Below are 16,349 nucleotides of genomic sequence, written 5' to 3'. Positions count from 1 at the left end.
TTGAGGAGCCCAAAGACTTGTCCATGTCTAGTAGGTATGGTAGCTCATCATCTCAGGTTAGATGATACCAATCTAGGAGTGTCTGATACATAACCATAAGCCAGTTCAGCCATTTAGCCATTAGTCAACCTTGGGCAGGTCACTTCACTTTGTGCTTCAAATTGGGTAAACAATGCTTTCTTTGTTAACAGATCTGTTTTCTTACAGTTCCTGAAAATAGATGGATGATGTCAAAGTAATCATAGTCCTTGGATATGTGACAGATAGGAGTAAGGAAGTAACAGATAATAATACGAGAGGGATTTTACCTCTGCCTGTGCATTGCTGAAACCAACATTGGAATAACACACATGTTACAAGACAGAAAAAACAGCTTTGATAAACCGTGTTGAATGTTGGAGAAAATGTCAAAACAGAGATTTAAAAAGCTCAACATGCCAAAGCTTATCAACTACACAAACACAGTTTGCTGATTACGTTAATCTTGTACGAGTTAAATATACCAGAAATGTAAGAGTTCCCTTAATTAAATGAATAAGAGAATATTCAAAACCAATGGCCAGCAGTTAGGCTGCAATGAGGAACAAACAATAGATGGGCACTGGAGCAAATTAGAAGAGGGACAACTGAATCTCATTTCCTTCATAAAACAGAGTGAATAGATGCTTCCATTAAAGAATGTTTCAGGCAGACAAGCTATTAGGCTATCTGCAGGCATGTTGGAGCAGGAGAAGAGCTAAAAACTTCCTGCACAATGGACAGCAGTATGGAAAAGCCAATAAAGCCAATTTAAAGTAATCAAATAATGACTGTAAGGAAGGAAGCAGTTCAACTTCTATTAACAAAAATCAATAGAATTTACAAATATGCAGCAATGTACTACCTGCCAGCCAGGCATGGGAGCAGGAATGCCAGCTGTTAAAAGAAGCTCCTACCTTTACCCCTGCTAGCATTCCAGTTGTGGAGACACTGAAGTCTAGGTAAGCAAGTGTTTCAGGGTTTGAAGGTTTGTAGATCTGTGCAGGCCGTTTCTTTGGCAAGTCATCTGGTGAAAATAAAGAATGAATGTATTTATCTGACTCCAGTGACAGAAAGACCTCTCAATGCTTGACAAATAATGACAAAAAGACAGCAGAGCCCTAGCCTTGGCACTCACCTGTATCTAGTACTGGAGGCCACGTTCTGACATCCACTGCCGCTGCCGCCTCTCGCGATCGTAACAATTTACATATTAATTGTGTAGTCATTAAGCAAGCAGAGCGGCTCACCTAGGAATTGAACAAACAAGTAATAACACAATGGGATGCTGATTAATTCTTCTCAAAATGAGCAAGACCATGACTTGTTTTATGCCAGAACAGGACACAGATATATTAGTCTTATATTTTCTAATCAGGAGGTGAAAAGATCCACAAAAAATTCAGCTCACAAAGCAAACAAAGCCATATGAGTTTTACAAATTACATTAAAATTGCACTTTGAGCAGCAGAGTATTGTAATGAAACTAAAGGCACCTTAGCAGTGAGAATGTGACTGTTCCAGTACATTATATCACTTATCAACCCAGGATGCCAGTACAGAAGACTGTGACCAGAACATTTCCTATATCAAGATAATATATCTTGGTTTATAAACAATATTTTAACATAAACCAAAACCCAGCCTGACACTTATATGAGCATTTTTACTATCTTTAGTCAATTTTACGTTAGTCATATATTCCTGACACTAGTGCTGGTAATAAAGCATTCGTAATTCTTCTGATATTGTCAGAGGTAACTCTAAGTTAAAGTTCCACTAAGGAATGGAGAATTTACTGTAACTACCATCTGCTCCGAATTTTAGATGCTACATGCTGAAGCTGCTCTCCTTTTAGATGCATTTAAAAAGATATTTTAGTAGCAACTACAAGAATATTTCTTTCTGATTATAAAAACCTCAATATTCTAATTTCCACAAGGTCATCCCTCTCCAAAATGAAAGAAAAGTTGTGCAAAACAGAGCTGAGAGGTTTTTAAGACAGATTGGCATTAATATCACTAATTATTACCATTATTTTATTTATAGTCAGTCTTGACTTGGTGTCTTTAAGAGAAAATGCTTGCAAGTCCTTAGACCTGCCCCACTTATTCAGTGAGAAACCAGTCAGACCTGGTTTGCCTATTAGACATCAAAGGAGAACCAGGAGAAACAATGTAACTCATTTTACCCCACTTCTATAACTTTAACAGATGATGCTTAAAAGCACCAAGTGGCAAAACAACAAATAATGAGAATCCTGAAGACAACAGGCCATTTTCTCATACCTCTACTGACATTTTGAGGCATCTGATACAGTGAGGAAAGAACCAAATTATAACTATCGCTAGCTGAAATCATCAATTAAATCACATTTCTTTCAAATTCTGTTATTTCAGAGATTTGGAATTCCATTCAACAGATTGGAAATGCAGTTACTCATGAGCATCAGAGATAAAATGTGCTCAGGTGAGGCCAAAATACCAGAATAAAGTAGTAAATAAAAGGCCAGAGTAATACTTCCCTGGACAAAAACAGAAACACCAACCAGTATCTTCACAACAGAACTTTGTAATTGCTTCAAACTGCAAAACAATTGGGTTTGCAGAGTTCAGCATGAGCCAAGCTAAGCTTTCCATTGGCAAAAGCTTTCCCATTGGGATTTTTATTGATGCTGAGTGTAGCACTGCCAGGTGGGGAATCCTACCATGCTTGGCATATTGCTCTATTTCCTGGATGTAGCACAACAGCATAAAAATGCTGACTGTTGAAGTCAGGAGTTGCATGCTGCCAAACAACACTGACTCTGAAACATACTGAAATCTTGAAGTTCTGGAAGGAATACAACCCCTCAATCTACATCACCTATTTAACTGTAACTCATTATCACCCATTTAACAGTAACCCATTTATTCTGTTCCCAAACACTACACAAGTCCACTGCCCATTTCAGCTGCTCATGCACTTCCAGATGCCTGCTCACCTCCACAATCATCTTCACCGTAGGTAACGTCGTCGCTATGTTCTGGGGATGCGGAGGTCGAACTGTTATTGGCACACAGCCTGCATACAGGCAACCATAAAATGCGGCAATCAGGTCTATTCCTGCATGAAGAACAAAACAAAAATCCTCCCCTGAAAATCAAATCATTTCATCACAGACATCTGTGTCAGCATAAACATTATTTGGGACTCAACTCAGAAGGTTAAATGAGTGACTAAGTCCTTTAACAGACTTCTTTTTCAGCCCCTTGTCAGTATTTGTTCAGCTTCACTGATTACTTTCAATTGCACTGTTCTCCTGAGCATGAAAAACCATCAACGACACACAAAGCTGAAGCCAGATATCATCATTTCGGTGAGCTCTACTTTCAGGATCAGGAAGTAACTAGTAAAAAGACTGATTTCTACAGATGAATCATCTTCCTAAATTTCATTTACACTCAAATGAGTTTCTAGAAGTGGGGTGTCCCAGCAAAAGGATAAGGAAATGTTATGTTTGTTCCTATCAGTTGCATAAGGAACCTCTGAAGGCTTGTTAGACTTTTTCTTTCTCATGCTATTTTTAATTTCAGATACACAGCTTTGACTTGTCTACCTGAAATTTCACAATCAAAAATGGACCCTTGGTTTTGAATGCCTGCTCCTAACATAAAACTAAGCATTCATCTCTATAAACATTGACTGCAGGTGTCAGATTGTGGACACACCAGGCCATAGAAGGAAGCTGAGCTGACAACGGCACAAAGACCCCGTGACTTCTGCTTGATAGTTCTCTCGTTCTGTACACAAGCTGTGCCAAGATAACAATGGGGACTGGTTTACTATTCCACTGGAAACGGATCTGGAGTACAGACAGGTTTATTGTTCCTCTGATAATGTGATTTATGCAGGGCAAGAGAAATGCAGGAAATAAAACCTTAAATTTAAAATACACATTTATTTTGTGGAAAAGGATTTCTCATATTAATCACTGAGAAACTGCTTAAAAGTGATAATGATTTAACCATTATCTTGCAGTCTCTTTCAACTGAAATATCACAATCCAGACTTAAAATGAGACTGTTTATTTCATCAAGACGCACAAAATGCTGAAGATAAAAGAGCAGCACTAGATCAGAAATAACTTTAAGCAAATGGCAAAGATGGTACTGGTTAATGCAAGCTTAAAGTCCTTATGTCATAGTAGAAAAAAATCAAACCACAGAGCTGTGTATGTGGAAACGATCTGCATATATACAAAATACTGATTATTTTGGGGCATTTCTTAATCATCCGCTATTTATCATATTTCTGCTCTAAAAAGGTTAATTACTTTGCAGAAATTGCTGCTTTATCCTTATGAAATGCAGTACGTTCAAAAGGGGATTTGACAGGTGAACCTAAGAACATTCAGCAGATGGAATATTTTAGCAGACCCACGTGCTCATAAAATAGCATGTTTCAAGCAAACTGAAAGTAAAGCAGTGAATTAATGTTTAGATTTGACTGCTTATACAAGAGGGGTTTTAAAAGTACCGCTTAATCTTAATCTGAACCCATCGAATATAGTATCTATGTTCATACACATACACGAAGGGAAAACCTTTAAGTTCAATTAAGTTCAGAGAAATGCACATAGGACAAAGATTTTGTATTGCCAGTTCACCTGGTTCACAGGCTGGTAAAACCTGTGCTGTACTGTTCTACAAGCTCATGATATACTTTAGGGAGCATCAAGGCACTGAACACGGCTCTTTACCTGGTGGGTAAACCAAAGCCACATGGTCTCCATCTTGCAAATGCCCCCTTTCCATCAGCATGACGGCTATCTTCTCTGCTCGCTTATGTAGCTGGACACACGTTAATGAGTTGGCTATTGTTCCCTGCACAGGAAGAAAGATAAATGTCACAGACGACAATGTGCTGCATTGATTTTTGTTCTCCTCTGCAGAGTAGAAGCTACTGGATGAGGTGCTGCAGTTTCCTAAATCCACAGTATGTCACACAGTCACCTTAATTAAAGAAACTTTCAGTCTGATGCCAAACTGTAGCTGGAGGGAAAAAGGATGTTTGTCAAGGAAAGGAACATTCTCCATTCCTCTCTCTGTACTAAGTGTCCTCAAAAGTGCTTCCTTTCTAACCAAGGAAGTCACAGTAGCATGCCAATGCCATGCTCACGTAAACTGTACTCCTTCTCTTTCTACACATGCAGCATTCCTGCTACAGCCAGGAAAGTGCTTTTGTGGTCTTATGCAGCAATCCAGAGGATCTGCAGAGAGCAACCCTGAAAACTGCATCTCATTGTCTGCACCTCAGAATGAAACCAAATGGCACGGGGGAAACACTTTCATAGATGAGACAAAAGGCATCAGAGAAAACAATGCTTTGTGACAGGGGAAAGGAATTAGTCTAGAACAAAAGCTACACACATGCATATAAATGAAAGAGAAAAGACATTTATTGAATTTAAATAACTCTGGTCAGTAAGCAAAAAAAAGAAAAAGACAATATCCAGAGTTTGTCAATTCAACTCAGATAGCACCGCTCCAAAATTGCCAAATGGACAAAGGGTTTTAAACTGAATTCTTGCACTCTCTTACGAGATAGATATATGCATACACACAAACATACATATAGAGAAATGTATGTGTATGTATCACAGAATTCACTGCCAGAGCTGACAACTCTGGAGAAGCCAAAGAATAAACAAGCAATCAGGAGACTGACTGCTACTAGAGCTGGTCAGGCCAGGTATGGGCTGAAGTAAAGAGACGGGGCAGCATGGGAAAAGGATGCTCTCCTGTACCTCCTCTGGGGAGAAAGAGGATTTCAGCCTCCACCACTGCTGTGATACACCTGCCACATATCACAAGCACTTGAAAAAGAGAAGCTTAATAAACCAATAGGAAAAATAAAAAGCTAACATATTCTTCTAAAAAGTCAGTGCATCAAAAATGCAATGCAACACAATTAAAAAAAATACCGCATCACGCTAGTAATAAGGTTTTCTGTTTTACAGAAATGTTCTTCGAATTATATTAACACAGGGCAAGAAATGCTAAGGATTTGACTTGACAGCTGATTTCCATTCATCAGCACAACCCCTCACACCACCACAGTACATATCGATCACAAGCTTCAGAGAGGAGAGAGAGCAGCTGGAGAAAGATCTGGAAGTAGGGTCACAGCATGTTATCATGCAGCACTTGGCATTTAGAAACGTCACACCTCAAACACAGTCAAGGAAGAGCTTAAGCTAACGGGGGAAAAATGCATTTCAGGCAATTTTGATAGGTTTTCTGGATTGTTCTACTATGAGAACTTTTTCTAAGGATACACAGAATCATAGAATCATAGAATTACTCAGGTTGGAAAAGACCTTGAAGATCATCAAGTCCAACCGCAGCCTAACCAGTAGCCTATCTCTTAAAAAACAACCACGAAACAACACCACAACAACAAACCTCTGCTAAATCATATCCCTGAGTACCACATCCAAACGGCTCTTAAACACATCCAGGGATGGCGATTCAACCACCTCCTTGGGGAGCCCATTCCAGTACCTAACCACCCTTTCTGTAAATAAGTTCTTTCTAATATCCAACCTAAACTTGCCCTGGCGCAACTTGAGGCCATTTCCCCTCGTCCTGTCACATGTCACTAGTGAGAAGAGACCTGCCCCACTCTCACTGTAAGAACCTTTCAGGTACTGGAAGACGGCAATAAGGTCTCCCCTCAGTCTCCTCTTCCTCAGACTAAACAGCCCCAGCTTCCTTAGTCTCTCCTCGTAGGGCTGATTCTCCAAGCCCTTAACGAGCCTCGTTGCCCTTCTCTGGACCTGCTCCAGTACCTCCATGTCCTTCTTGTGCTGAGGTGCCCAAAACTGGACACAGTACTCGAGGTGAGGCCTCACCAATGCTGAGTACAGGGGCAGGATGACTTCCTTAGTCCTGCTCACCACACCATTCCTGATACAAGCCAGGATGCCACTGGCCCTCTTGGCCACCTGGGCACACTGCTGGCTCATATTCAGCTGACTGTCCATCAGCACACCAAGGTCCCTTTCCGTCTGGGAGCTTTCCAGCCACACCTCCCCAAGCCTGTAGGGTTGTCTGGGGTTGTTATGACCAAAATGCAGGACCCGACACTTGGCCCTGTTGAAACTCATTCCATTAACCTTGGCCCATAGATCAAGTCTATCCAGGTCCCTCTGTAGTGCCCTTCTCCCCTCAGGCAGATCAACACTCCCTCCCAGCTTAGTGTCGTCTGCGAACTTACTGAGGGTGCACTCAATCCCCTCATCCAAATCATCAATGAAGATGTTAAACAGAAGCAGCCCAAGCACCGAGCCCTGGGGGATGCCACTTGTGACCGGCCGCCAACTGGTTTCCACTCCATTGACCACAACTCTCTGGGCCCGGCCATTCAACCAGTTCTTCACCCAGCGGAGCGTGCGCAACCATACGGACTGTTCCAACTGTTGCAACATGCAACCATACGGACTGTTCCAACTGACCAGCCCTAGGCACGGCCAAAGAAACCCAACGTCTGAGTAGCTGCTCACAGTAGACATTCAATAGTCAGGGGGAGATGGATCCTTTTGCTACCCCACATCCATGAGAACCACAAGCCTTATTGACACAGAAAGGAATTCTATTCCTTTCTAAAAATTCTGCAAATCACGCATTTTTGGGCAAAGCTCAATTAAGAACTCTGGCACTTGCTGCAGTGCACAGGTAGAAAAGCGGTGTTTATATGAAGTGCTGGGAAGAATTCTACTGTTGGTGAAGAATCACGGGTGAGTGGAGATGACTGTTACCTTACCAATATGTACATACAAGATGAAAGGAAGACAAAAAGGGAAAAGTTACAAATGAACTACGATTCAAGATGGGTAATAAAATTTGCTTAGGCTAAAACTCAGCAGCCCTGTCTCTCCTTTCCATTAGACACTGAATCTCTCCATAAAACAATAAACCTCTTGGATTTCACACGAGGACATATTCCACACTGGGAGTATTAAAGGAGCAGAGAAACTGAATTTCAAAACTGAACTGTTTTTCACTTCTAAGGAACAATCAATTATTTCATTAATCCTCATTCTCACACTGTATCCTTCCCTCACACTGTCTGAACCCTTCTGCCAGCATGCAAAGACTGGTATTATTTAAAACTCAAAAACAACAGCTTGTGTGGAGGAGATGGGACAGCACTGTTTCTTTCTCATAGCATCTCTGCTCCTCACTTACAGGACAGAACAATCCACTCATTCGATGTTGTAATACTGCATGTATGAACGGCATTATTTCTCAGCTTTTCTGTTTTGTTGCAGATAACTAAATTAGTACTTCACCATTGTCTGTAACAATGGAAGTCTTCACATAATGCTAGCTACTGCTCTGAATTAAAACAGATTAGCTTAATGACTCATCTGTAGCCTCAAACTGAACTTCCATACCACCACTGTAATACGGGCTAGGGGAGCATATCCTGTAAGTACATCTACAATTGCCTATGAAGCCTGTCATCACCCACTCTCAGTAAACTTGAGCTCTGCACCTTTTGATATGAAGTAATTCATTTTTGATGGTCAGCCTGGCATCAAGATATGCAGAGAGACGTACAAGTGATCCTCTGCAGACACGGCTGGATTCTGAACACATCTCTTCTCTTTAAATCCCTTCCCCATTCTTGCATCTCCTTGCAGATGGCCCATTCTCAAAACCAATAATCATCACTTTATGTAGAAAAAGTGCTTTGATTTCATCAAGCTTGTGCTTTTCAAATTAGAAACCAAGACTGTGAGCAGTACTAAGGACTACTCTTCAGTACCAGAATGAAGAGTATTGAAATAGATTTGCAGTTGCAGCTCACCCACATGTATGTGATAGAAAAAGAAATGAGACATGTATAAGATGGGGTGCCTGATACAAAAGCAATCTGTATTTTGACACTCGGCAATTATTATCCTCTTTTCCTCTCTGCCTCCACAGACACTAAATATAGCAGCTGGGTATTAGCGGAAAAAGAAACAGAAAGAGCCACATCCAGACACAGTGCAAGGAGGTGGAGCTGGAACACCAGCATGTCACTTGCCACACTGCAGCTTGTCAGAGCACCGGTCAGCACTGCTTACCCTGCAGTTAAGTAGTGTGTAAAGCACATGGTCGGGAGTGGTCTGAGCTCTCCACTGTAAAACTTCTGAGAGGAAGAGGAACTAAAAGAAAGAAGAGCGACAGTCATGGCACTAAACAATTTCCCAGCTTTAAAAAACACATTGATTTTTTTGTGAATTTATCTCTCCTATTTATATTCTAAGTTTTATGTCGACAACTGTGAAACACTAAACATGAATTGATTCTCTTATCATCACACATATTTATAGCAAGGTGCTCTGACACAGCAGGAACTTAGGTCACTGCTGAGATGGTGATACATTCTATATATACTTTCAAAACAATAAAGAACTTCTTAGTAATCTCTCAGAATTTAAGCCCAATTTTTGTTCTTAATCTTACTCCTTTCTCTTACTATAAACACACATATAGACATACAGACAGATACAGTTTAGAATTTATTAATTTTATTACTCACATAAGCTCCCTAAAGACCTGAATTGAAACAGAATCAAAATAATAACTTAAAAAGAAAAGGTCATGGCCATATATGCAAATTAGATTCCTTGGACTCCACTCTACTCAGTAATGAAGATGTAATAGAAGGTGATTTCTGATACAAGTCCTATTACTGCAGCCTACCATGTGTTTTCTGTTGTCCCATGTATCCCCGTCAAACAGCGCATGCACGTGAAAAGCAATGATCTCCTCATGTCTATTTTATATTTATTTATATAACGAGTCTTAAAATGTGTTAGTTTGTTAGTAGTAACATGTAATAAACCAATTCTGAAATAATAATATGACCTATATACTGCTATGTCTCCTGTTGCTAATTAAATAAAATAGAAGACATGTTAGAAAAGTTCTACTTACCTTTCTGGCTTGATCATTATCTTCTATTTGCCCCAAATCTCTACCACTGGCCTGGGCAATTCTTTTTCCAGAGACCAAGTTCCCCACCATCACAGAGGCAGGGCCAATTTCTAGAATAAATTGGAGATGTGTTAAATGTAATAAAAATTCTTTGGTTGTGGCTGGAAATTATTTGTATTTCTTTTGTACTACAAATTTCCCTCATTTCCCTCCACAGCACAAAACCTTGAGCATATCTCTGTTGATACAAATTTTGGTTGATGTACCTGGAAGACAGGCCTGGATTCACCCCATCTCTACTATATACATATTTAACTGTAGAGCTAATCTTAAAACTAGTTTGGTTTTCCCCTCAGATATACCTACTGTAAGAATAATGCAGAATCTCCCTCCTAAGGTAAAAAAAAAAACGTATCCAACTTCTTGGTTTCCCTTGATTCACAACTCATTTTTAACTACTTGTTATTCTTCTAACTTTGTTATTTACTGTCAACTATCTTCTTCCTCTCTACTACTGTTTTATAAACGTGGTTCATCTGCAGGCTGTTTCTCTGTTTCAGACTTGGTTCATATACTTCAAACACAAGTGACCAGGACTACGTGAAGAACTTCAGCTGTGGTCCAAGTACCTTTTAGAGCAGCAGAAAATTCACCCTTACTAACGAAGAGCATTTTACAGCATTTTTTCTTTTGAACATACTCTTCCTAAATTCTGCCTAGTATGCTTAACATGAACAGCTGATGGAGCTGATCCTCACCTACATTAACAGTTACTTGATTTCACTCTTTACTGTACACATAAGCACACATAAGTCACAATTCCTTTGCTCTCACTCATCTTACCTGGTTGTTTTTGCCTTGGTTTAGGCAGATTTGTTACACATGTGTGGGGACACATCAGCACATTACAAGGATGCAGCGATCCTTCCAAGAAAAGCTGTTTGGTTTCTGATAGGTGTATTCCTCCCAGCGGCGTCTTGGGGAGTGTGTTGGCTGGTACCAGAGCTAAGCAGTAGACTCCCACTTGATGAATACTGTCAATAGCCTAAAACAAGCAGGAAGTCGATTCTAATGAAAGGGTAATTTTTCATCATTATAATAAACGTGTTGTTCTGAATTGCTGCATTAAACAACTCTAATAATTAACTGGCAGGAGAAAGACACTTCAGCAGTGCCTGCGATAAGGAGGTTTCTTTCATTGGGAACAGGTGGATGGAAATGTAAGGCTGACGTTGTTACACTCATTTGAGAAGATAAAAAAGACATACAAAAGCCTAGTGCCAACTACAAGGAAATCTATTAAGAAACGCATCCCTCAGATGAATGATTGCAGTATCCTGGAGATTTATCACTAGGCTGTCTGAGAACTCATGTGAAACAGATTTGAGCCTGCACGCTTCTCAGAATTAACGTTCAAAGGGCTCCTATCAACTTAACATCCAGTCCATCTTGTGGAGCAAAGAAAAACGGTGAATGCTGCACGTGTATCACAGTGCAGCTACTGATGGATGCAGCTCATACATTTTTAATCTGCCAAGATAAAAACTGTTTTGCTCCCTGGTTACTGTGTAGAAGATCCTCAGGCAGAAATGGGAACTTAAGGAACATGAAGGAAAGCTACAAAAGTATTGTCTAGAAACAAAATCTTTTGAACACAAACCTGAAAGATAAAGATTTTTGAATCTCACAGTAACCACGTTCACTGTCTGAAAAGTGGAGTCAATTGCATCACTTTCAATAAATCAGTCATGTTCAGTATCCATGTAATTCATCTAGCTAAACATGAATATGCATGCCCATAGATTTTAATTCCATTCACACTTTAACTAATTATTTATCTTTCATTGGGTGCAAAAATTGCAGCCAGTGAGTTAGAAAAACAACTTCTGACACCCAAGCAGACTGGGAATCAAATCACAGACAGCATCTCTAATGAGAAGTTGAACGTTCAGAAATATAACTGACTTAACTTGCATCTTAATTTTTAACCATGAGAAATGTGAATGCATACATTTGTTGCTTTAAGGATGCAATCTATAATCCGACAATCAAATAATGATTTATAGTTATGTACTTAAGCAAAGACCAATAAATTACTGATTACTTCTACAGTCACTCTAAATAATGCTACGCATTTGTCTTCTCTTTGCTTTATTTTAATTGATTTGATTGTAAAGAATAATAAAGCAGTTACTTGTTTTGCAATCATTGCAGTTTTAGTGCTGGTAGATCTCATGACAGTACAGGATCACCTCACTGCTGATCTACATACCCCTGACATTAAAGATGAGCAACAGTTAGATATGCATGACAGCCAGGAAGCAATGTCTCATGTTTCTGGCAGAAATCTGAAGCATCAAATCCCCATCATAATGTTATTTGTAGACTTCTGAAGAGCAGCGATAAATCACGGGACCCTCACCTGACATTAGCTTGAAAGAAAACTGTTACAGGGTAAGCAACAAATCCAAACACACCACGGTGTGGCACCTAGACGTGCATGGAGAGCAATGCCCAACTCTGGTGGGATGAGGGCTGTTATACATGAGTGACCTCCACACTGTTTACTTTGATAGCTCAATCTGTGGCACACAGCCCAAAAAAATGTCACGGATCATTCAAAACTGTCACCTTTCCCATTCTGGAACTTGGCACAATGCTGAAGAGGATGAATGACTTTTCACAGGGATGAGCACTGATGAACTAAACCATCTGAAAGAAGGGCACAAGTCAACTTCTTAAAACTGCCGGCATTTCTGCCTGCTGATGAGATAGCTTAGTTTTTGAAATGATTTAATCCAGGCAGTAAACAGAGTACCTGAGATCTTTATTTTTTTGTTTCATTGAGAAAACTGATTAGAGATGCCAGAACTTGCACAGAGTCTGTGTCCGCCATGTTGTTCAAGATAAGAAAACTTCATACTCTCTTAAAACTTATTATTCTCTCTCCTGGTGGTATGTGCCTTGTGTGATCCACCAGGGCAGCCAGAATGGGATTTCCTGCAATACATGCCCTCTGTGCAGATAGCCTTATCACAGAAACCTGCATCTGAGCTAATCAATCCCTTCCCTTCATTGCAGTGGAAAGAAATAGTCATTTTCAGGCTGTTTTTCAAACAGTTTACCATGGTGCACTAGAAATACATAATTCTCTCCCATTTATTAAAAAGAAGTCCAGAGATCTAGTTCAGTTACATATATATACTTTTGATAAAGTCAACTTAATAGCAGTGCTGATCTTTGTTTAGCAAGACTTTGCTAGCTTTTAACAGTAAGTATACATGCACTCATTCCTTACCTTCTTGTAGTAACGAATTACTATGTTCTCATGACTGCATGCTACTGTCTTTTTGCTATTACTTGCCTCAATTCATCCCTGCTTTCTTACAGCATTTTAGTTATGTTTTATGCACTGGACATACGGGGTCTGGACAGGAATTGTCCCCCAGAAGAAGCTCATTCTGTGCTTATTAGCTAGGCGGAAGTGTGACTGAAGCTGTGCTCCCAATTGCTCAAACACAAACGTCGGGTTACTTTGAAGGTCTAAATGGTCAATTTAAAAAGAAAAAGAAAATGGAAAAGCAGCTTCCAAACATACATTAAAAGCATTACCTGGAGGACTCTACTCATCCATTGAAAACTGTCTTCCTCTGTGGAATCTGGCCTTTGCTCAGCAACAATAACTATCCTTTCATCGTGCAGCACACTCACTGAAAACACTGCTATTCTATAGGAGAGAAGGAAGAAAGAGTATTTATTGCCAGGATAGCTGACAATAAGATCCTGCCTTCTAAACTAATCCTCTGTAGCAACGATTTTGTCATTTATTATTCAGAGGATTGGTGCATTCATAGGCATTTTATTGAAGGGGAAAAAAGCAACAGCAGTTTTAGATAACTTCTGAAAGAGATATGTAGAATCTTGCTCTGAACTCAACAGTAGGAGCACAATAATAGCAGAGCTCAAGAAGAAAACCTTCTCTGGATAAAAAGAGAACTAAACTTGTGTCTCAGCAAGGCTGCATTTAAGCAGTTATGTAGCTGACAGCACAAGCACCTTCTTCAGCCATACTTTAGAAACAAGTAATTGCAACAACTTCAGAATCAACCAGTTGTTCTACAGGAAGATTTTTAAATGACGGTTTTGGTCTTCAATACTTAAAGTCCATCTCATCTACGACTTAGGTCTTCAGCTGCTGCCTCTTGCCTCTAGCCATATAAACAGCAATGTAAAGAAACTGCAAAGAAATTTCACAGCATCCCTATTTTATCAGCAACAGAAAGCTCTGTGCAGATTAGGCACTGCCTTTTGGGAGCATCTGGGGTCTCTTACACCTGATCTAAGCAAAATAGAGATTTCTACTTAAAATAAGAAAAAGGATCAAACCTTCCCCTGTAGACAAATTTCATCGGTTCCACTGCCAGTGCTGTTGCTACAATGTCATCAGCGTTATGTCTTCTTCCACTGACAACCATCAAACCATCCATTTTGCCAATAACAAAGACAAGTCCACCTGGTCCTATAAAGCCTAGTAGTCCAGTCCTTATAAAAGGATATTCAGTGATAGGGCCACCAGAACTGGTCATAGGAAACACCTGTAAGACACAGAAACACAGGTTTTCAATTCTATACACTGAAATGATACTGCTTAGTATTTCAGGTGTGGTTTTTCAGACAGCTCCTTTGGAATAAGGTAAACAAGCCTCTGATGATGCTCTTTTATCTTCTCCAACCCAAAACAGAACACCGAGAAACTCCTGAGCTACAGTGTATAATTCTCAGTATTGGAGGTCTGGAAAGTTCAGTCTCACTCTTCTTACCAAATACATTTTTCCCATCTACGGCTTGTGAATAATTTCTGACCTAAATCAATCAATCAATCAGTCAAGGTAAATAGTACTGAATTTAAAAAAAAAACAACGTGTTGCACTGAGCAAAATTAATCAAAGGTGCTATGCACAGAGTACCTCACTAAGTCAATTGCAAACATGAGAGTAGGTGCTCTTTTCAGGATCTCATACTCGCTATCAATGTAGCAAAGAGAAATAAACAGGCTAGAAGTAAAGCTGTTTTTAGGTACTGTATTTTAATGACTCCAGATGTTTTCACCTAAGGGCAATTAAATCCTCACATTAACCTCTGTTAATGTCAAAAAATGAAAAAAACGGTCCTATACAGCAACACTAATCTTTTGCACACCAAATATGTAGATGACTTCCATGGGATACTTCCTACGCAAGACAATTTATTCTGTTTTTCTCATTCCAGCTAGCTCAGCATTATTCTTCAGATGAGCTACTTGGATTGCACTCTGACACAAGCACACGTTCCTAGTATCTTTCCTTTAAAAACTGAAATAGTCTAAATGTAAGATATTTATGACAATGACAGGTGGAAGACCATGACTACAAAGAGTCCTTCAGGGCTCATCTGAAAGTAAAGGTCAAATTCTGCTGCCAGACACTCACAGGTGACTCCTCCTGATCAGATTTAAAGCTTACACACCCTCAGCCATAACTCATCTCAGCAACACAAACCTCAGACTGTTACCTGCAACACAAATTACACCATAAAAGAGAAGGGAGTCGCACTTGATGAGAGTTCTTAAGAACACGCTCAACTTCAAAAGTGAGTACTCTTGCTGACTCAGTGGTAATTTATTTGCTTACCATTTGGAATAACTCTAAATGTGCTGTTCAACTGCAGACCCAGTTATGAATTATGAATGATCTTATAATTACAGCAAGTACTCCAGAATGAATGTAAGTACCTTTCTATCCTGAAATACGTCAAATCTGGGATTATCATTCACAATGGGTACTGCTAATTGCTCTTGTAGCACAGTAATCAGCGATCTACAAATCTCAGGTCACAATAGCATAGTAGGATTCTTGGCATCAGTAGCAGAATGGAGAATTATATCTATCAACATCCATTAATTATTTAATGTATCATGTTTACATTATTCAGTTCTGCATAAGGAAAGCTGAAACCATTTTGCAGGAGATATTAGCCACATGTAGTCCATAAAATATGGTAATATTAGAAAGAGCATTTGTTATCAGAAATGTAAATACACTTTTCTTAAATTTTCCTCAAATATTTAGAGAAAATAATGAGAACATGAATGAATAAAAGTGTCGGCTGAATATTTTTCATTGTTTCTCTCATTTGTCCACCATTTCATAGCAGCTTCAACAGAGGTTAATAAGAACAAGCGAGCAGGTACAACAGAGCTGTCAATACAGCAGTCTACGCTGCCGCTGAAATGTACTGGAAGACAGATCACACAAAGCACAGAAGTTTTCACCTAAAGCTGTTCAAATAAAAGCAGGTGGGGGGCACTAATTAGGAAAA

General features: G+C 39.6%; 1 protein-coding gene across 3 annotated transcripts in view; it reads right to left on the bottom strand.

Moving 5' to 3' along the window:
• Positions 1-16,349, bottom strand: part of DIP2C (disco interacting protein 2 homolog C) — a 272,627-nt gene that overhangs the window by 46,626 nt on the left and 209,652 nt on the right. For all 3 annotated transcript variants that reach the window (XM_072327844.1, XM_072327842.1, XM_072327843.1), the window contains 9 exons: positions 14,379-14,587; positions 13,605-13,719; positions 10,836-11,037; positions 9,993-10,102; positions 9,137-9,217; positions 4,760-4,883; positions 3,002-3,123; positions 1,157-1,268; positions 936-1,045 (listed from right to left, as the gene is read on the bottom strand). In XM_072327844.1, the coding sequence (XP_072183945.1) occupies positions 936-1,045; positions 1,157-1,268; positions 3,002-3,123; positions 4,760-4,883; positions 9,137-9,217; positions 9,993-10,102; positions 10,836-11,037; positions 13,605-13,719; positions 14,379-14,587 (1,185 nt within the window). The remainder of the gene's footprint in view (positions 1-935; positions 1,046-1,156; positions 1,269-3,001; positions 3,124-4,759; positions 4,884-9,136; positions 9,218-9,992; positions 10,103-10,835; positions 11,038-13,604; positions 13,720-14,378; positions 14,588-16,349) is intronic.

This window comes from Excalfactoria chinensis, chromosome 2 (genome assembly GCF_039878825.1).
Source record: "Excalfactoria chinensis isolate bCotChi1 chromosome 2, bCotChi1.hap2, whole genome shotgun sequence".
NCBI lineage: Eukaryota > Metazoa > Chordata > Aves > Galliformes > Phasianidae > Excalfactoria > Excalfactoria chinensis.
The sequence above is the reverse complement of the archived record's forward strand: the minus strand, read 5'-3'. Positions and strand labels throughout refer to the sequence as shown.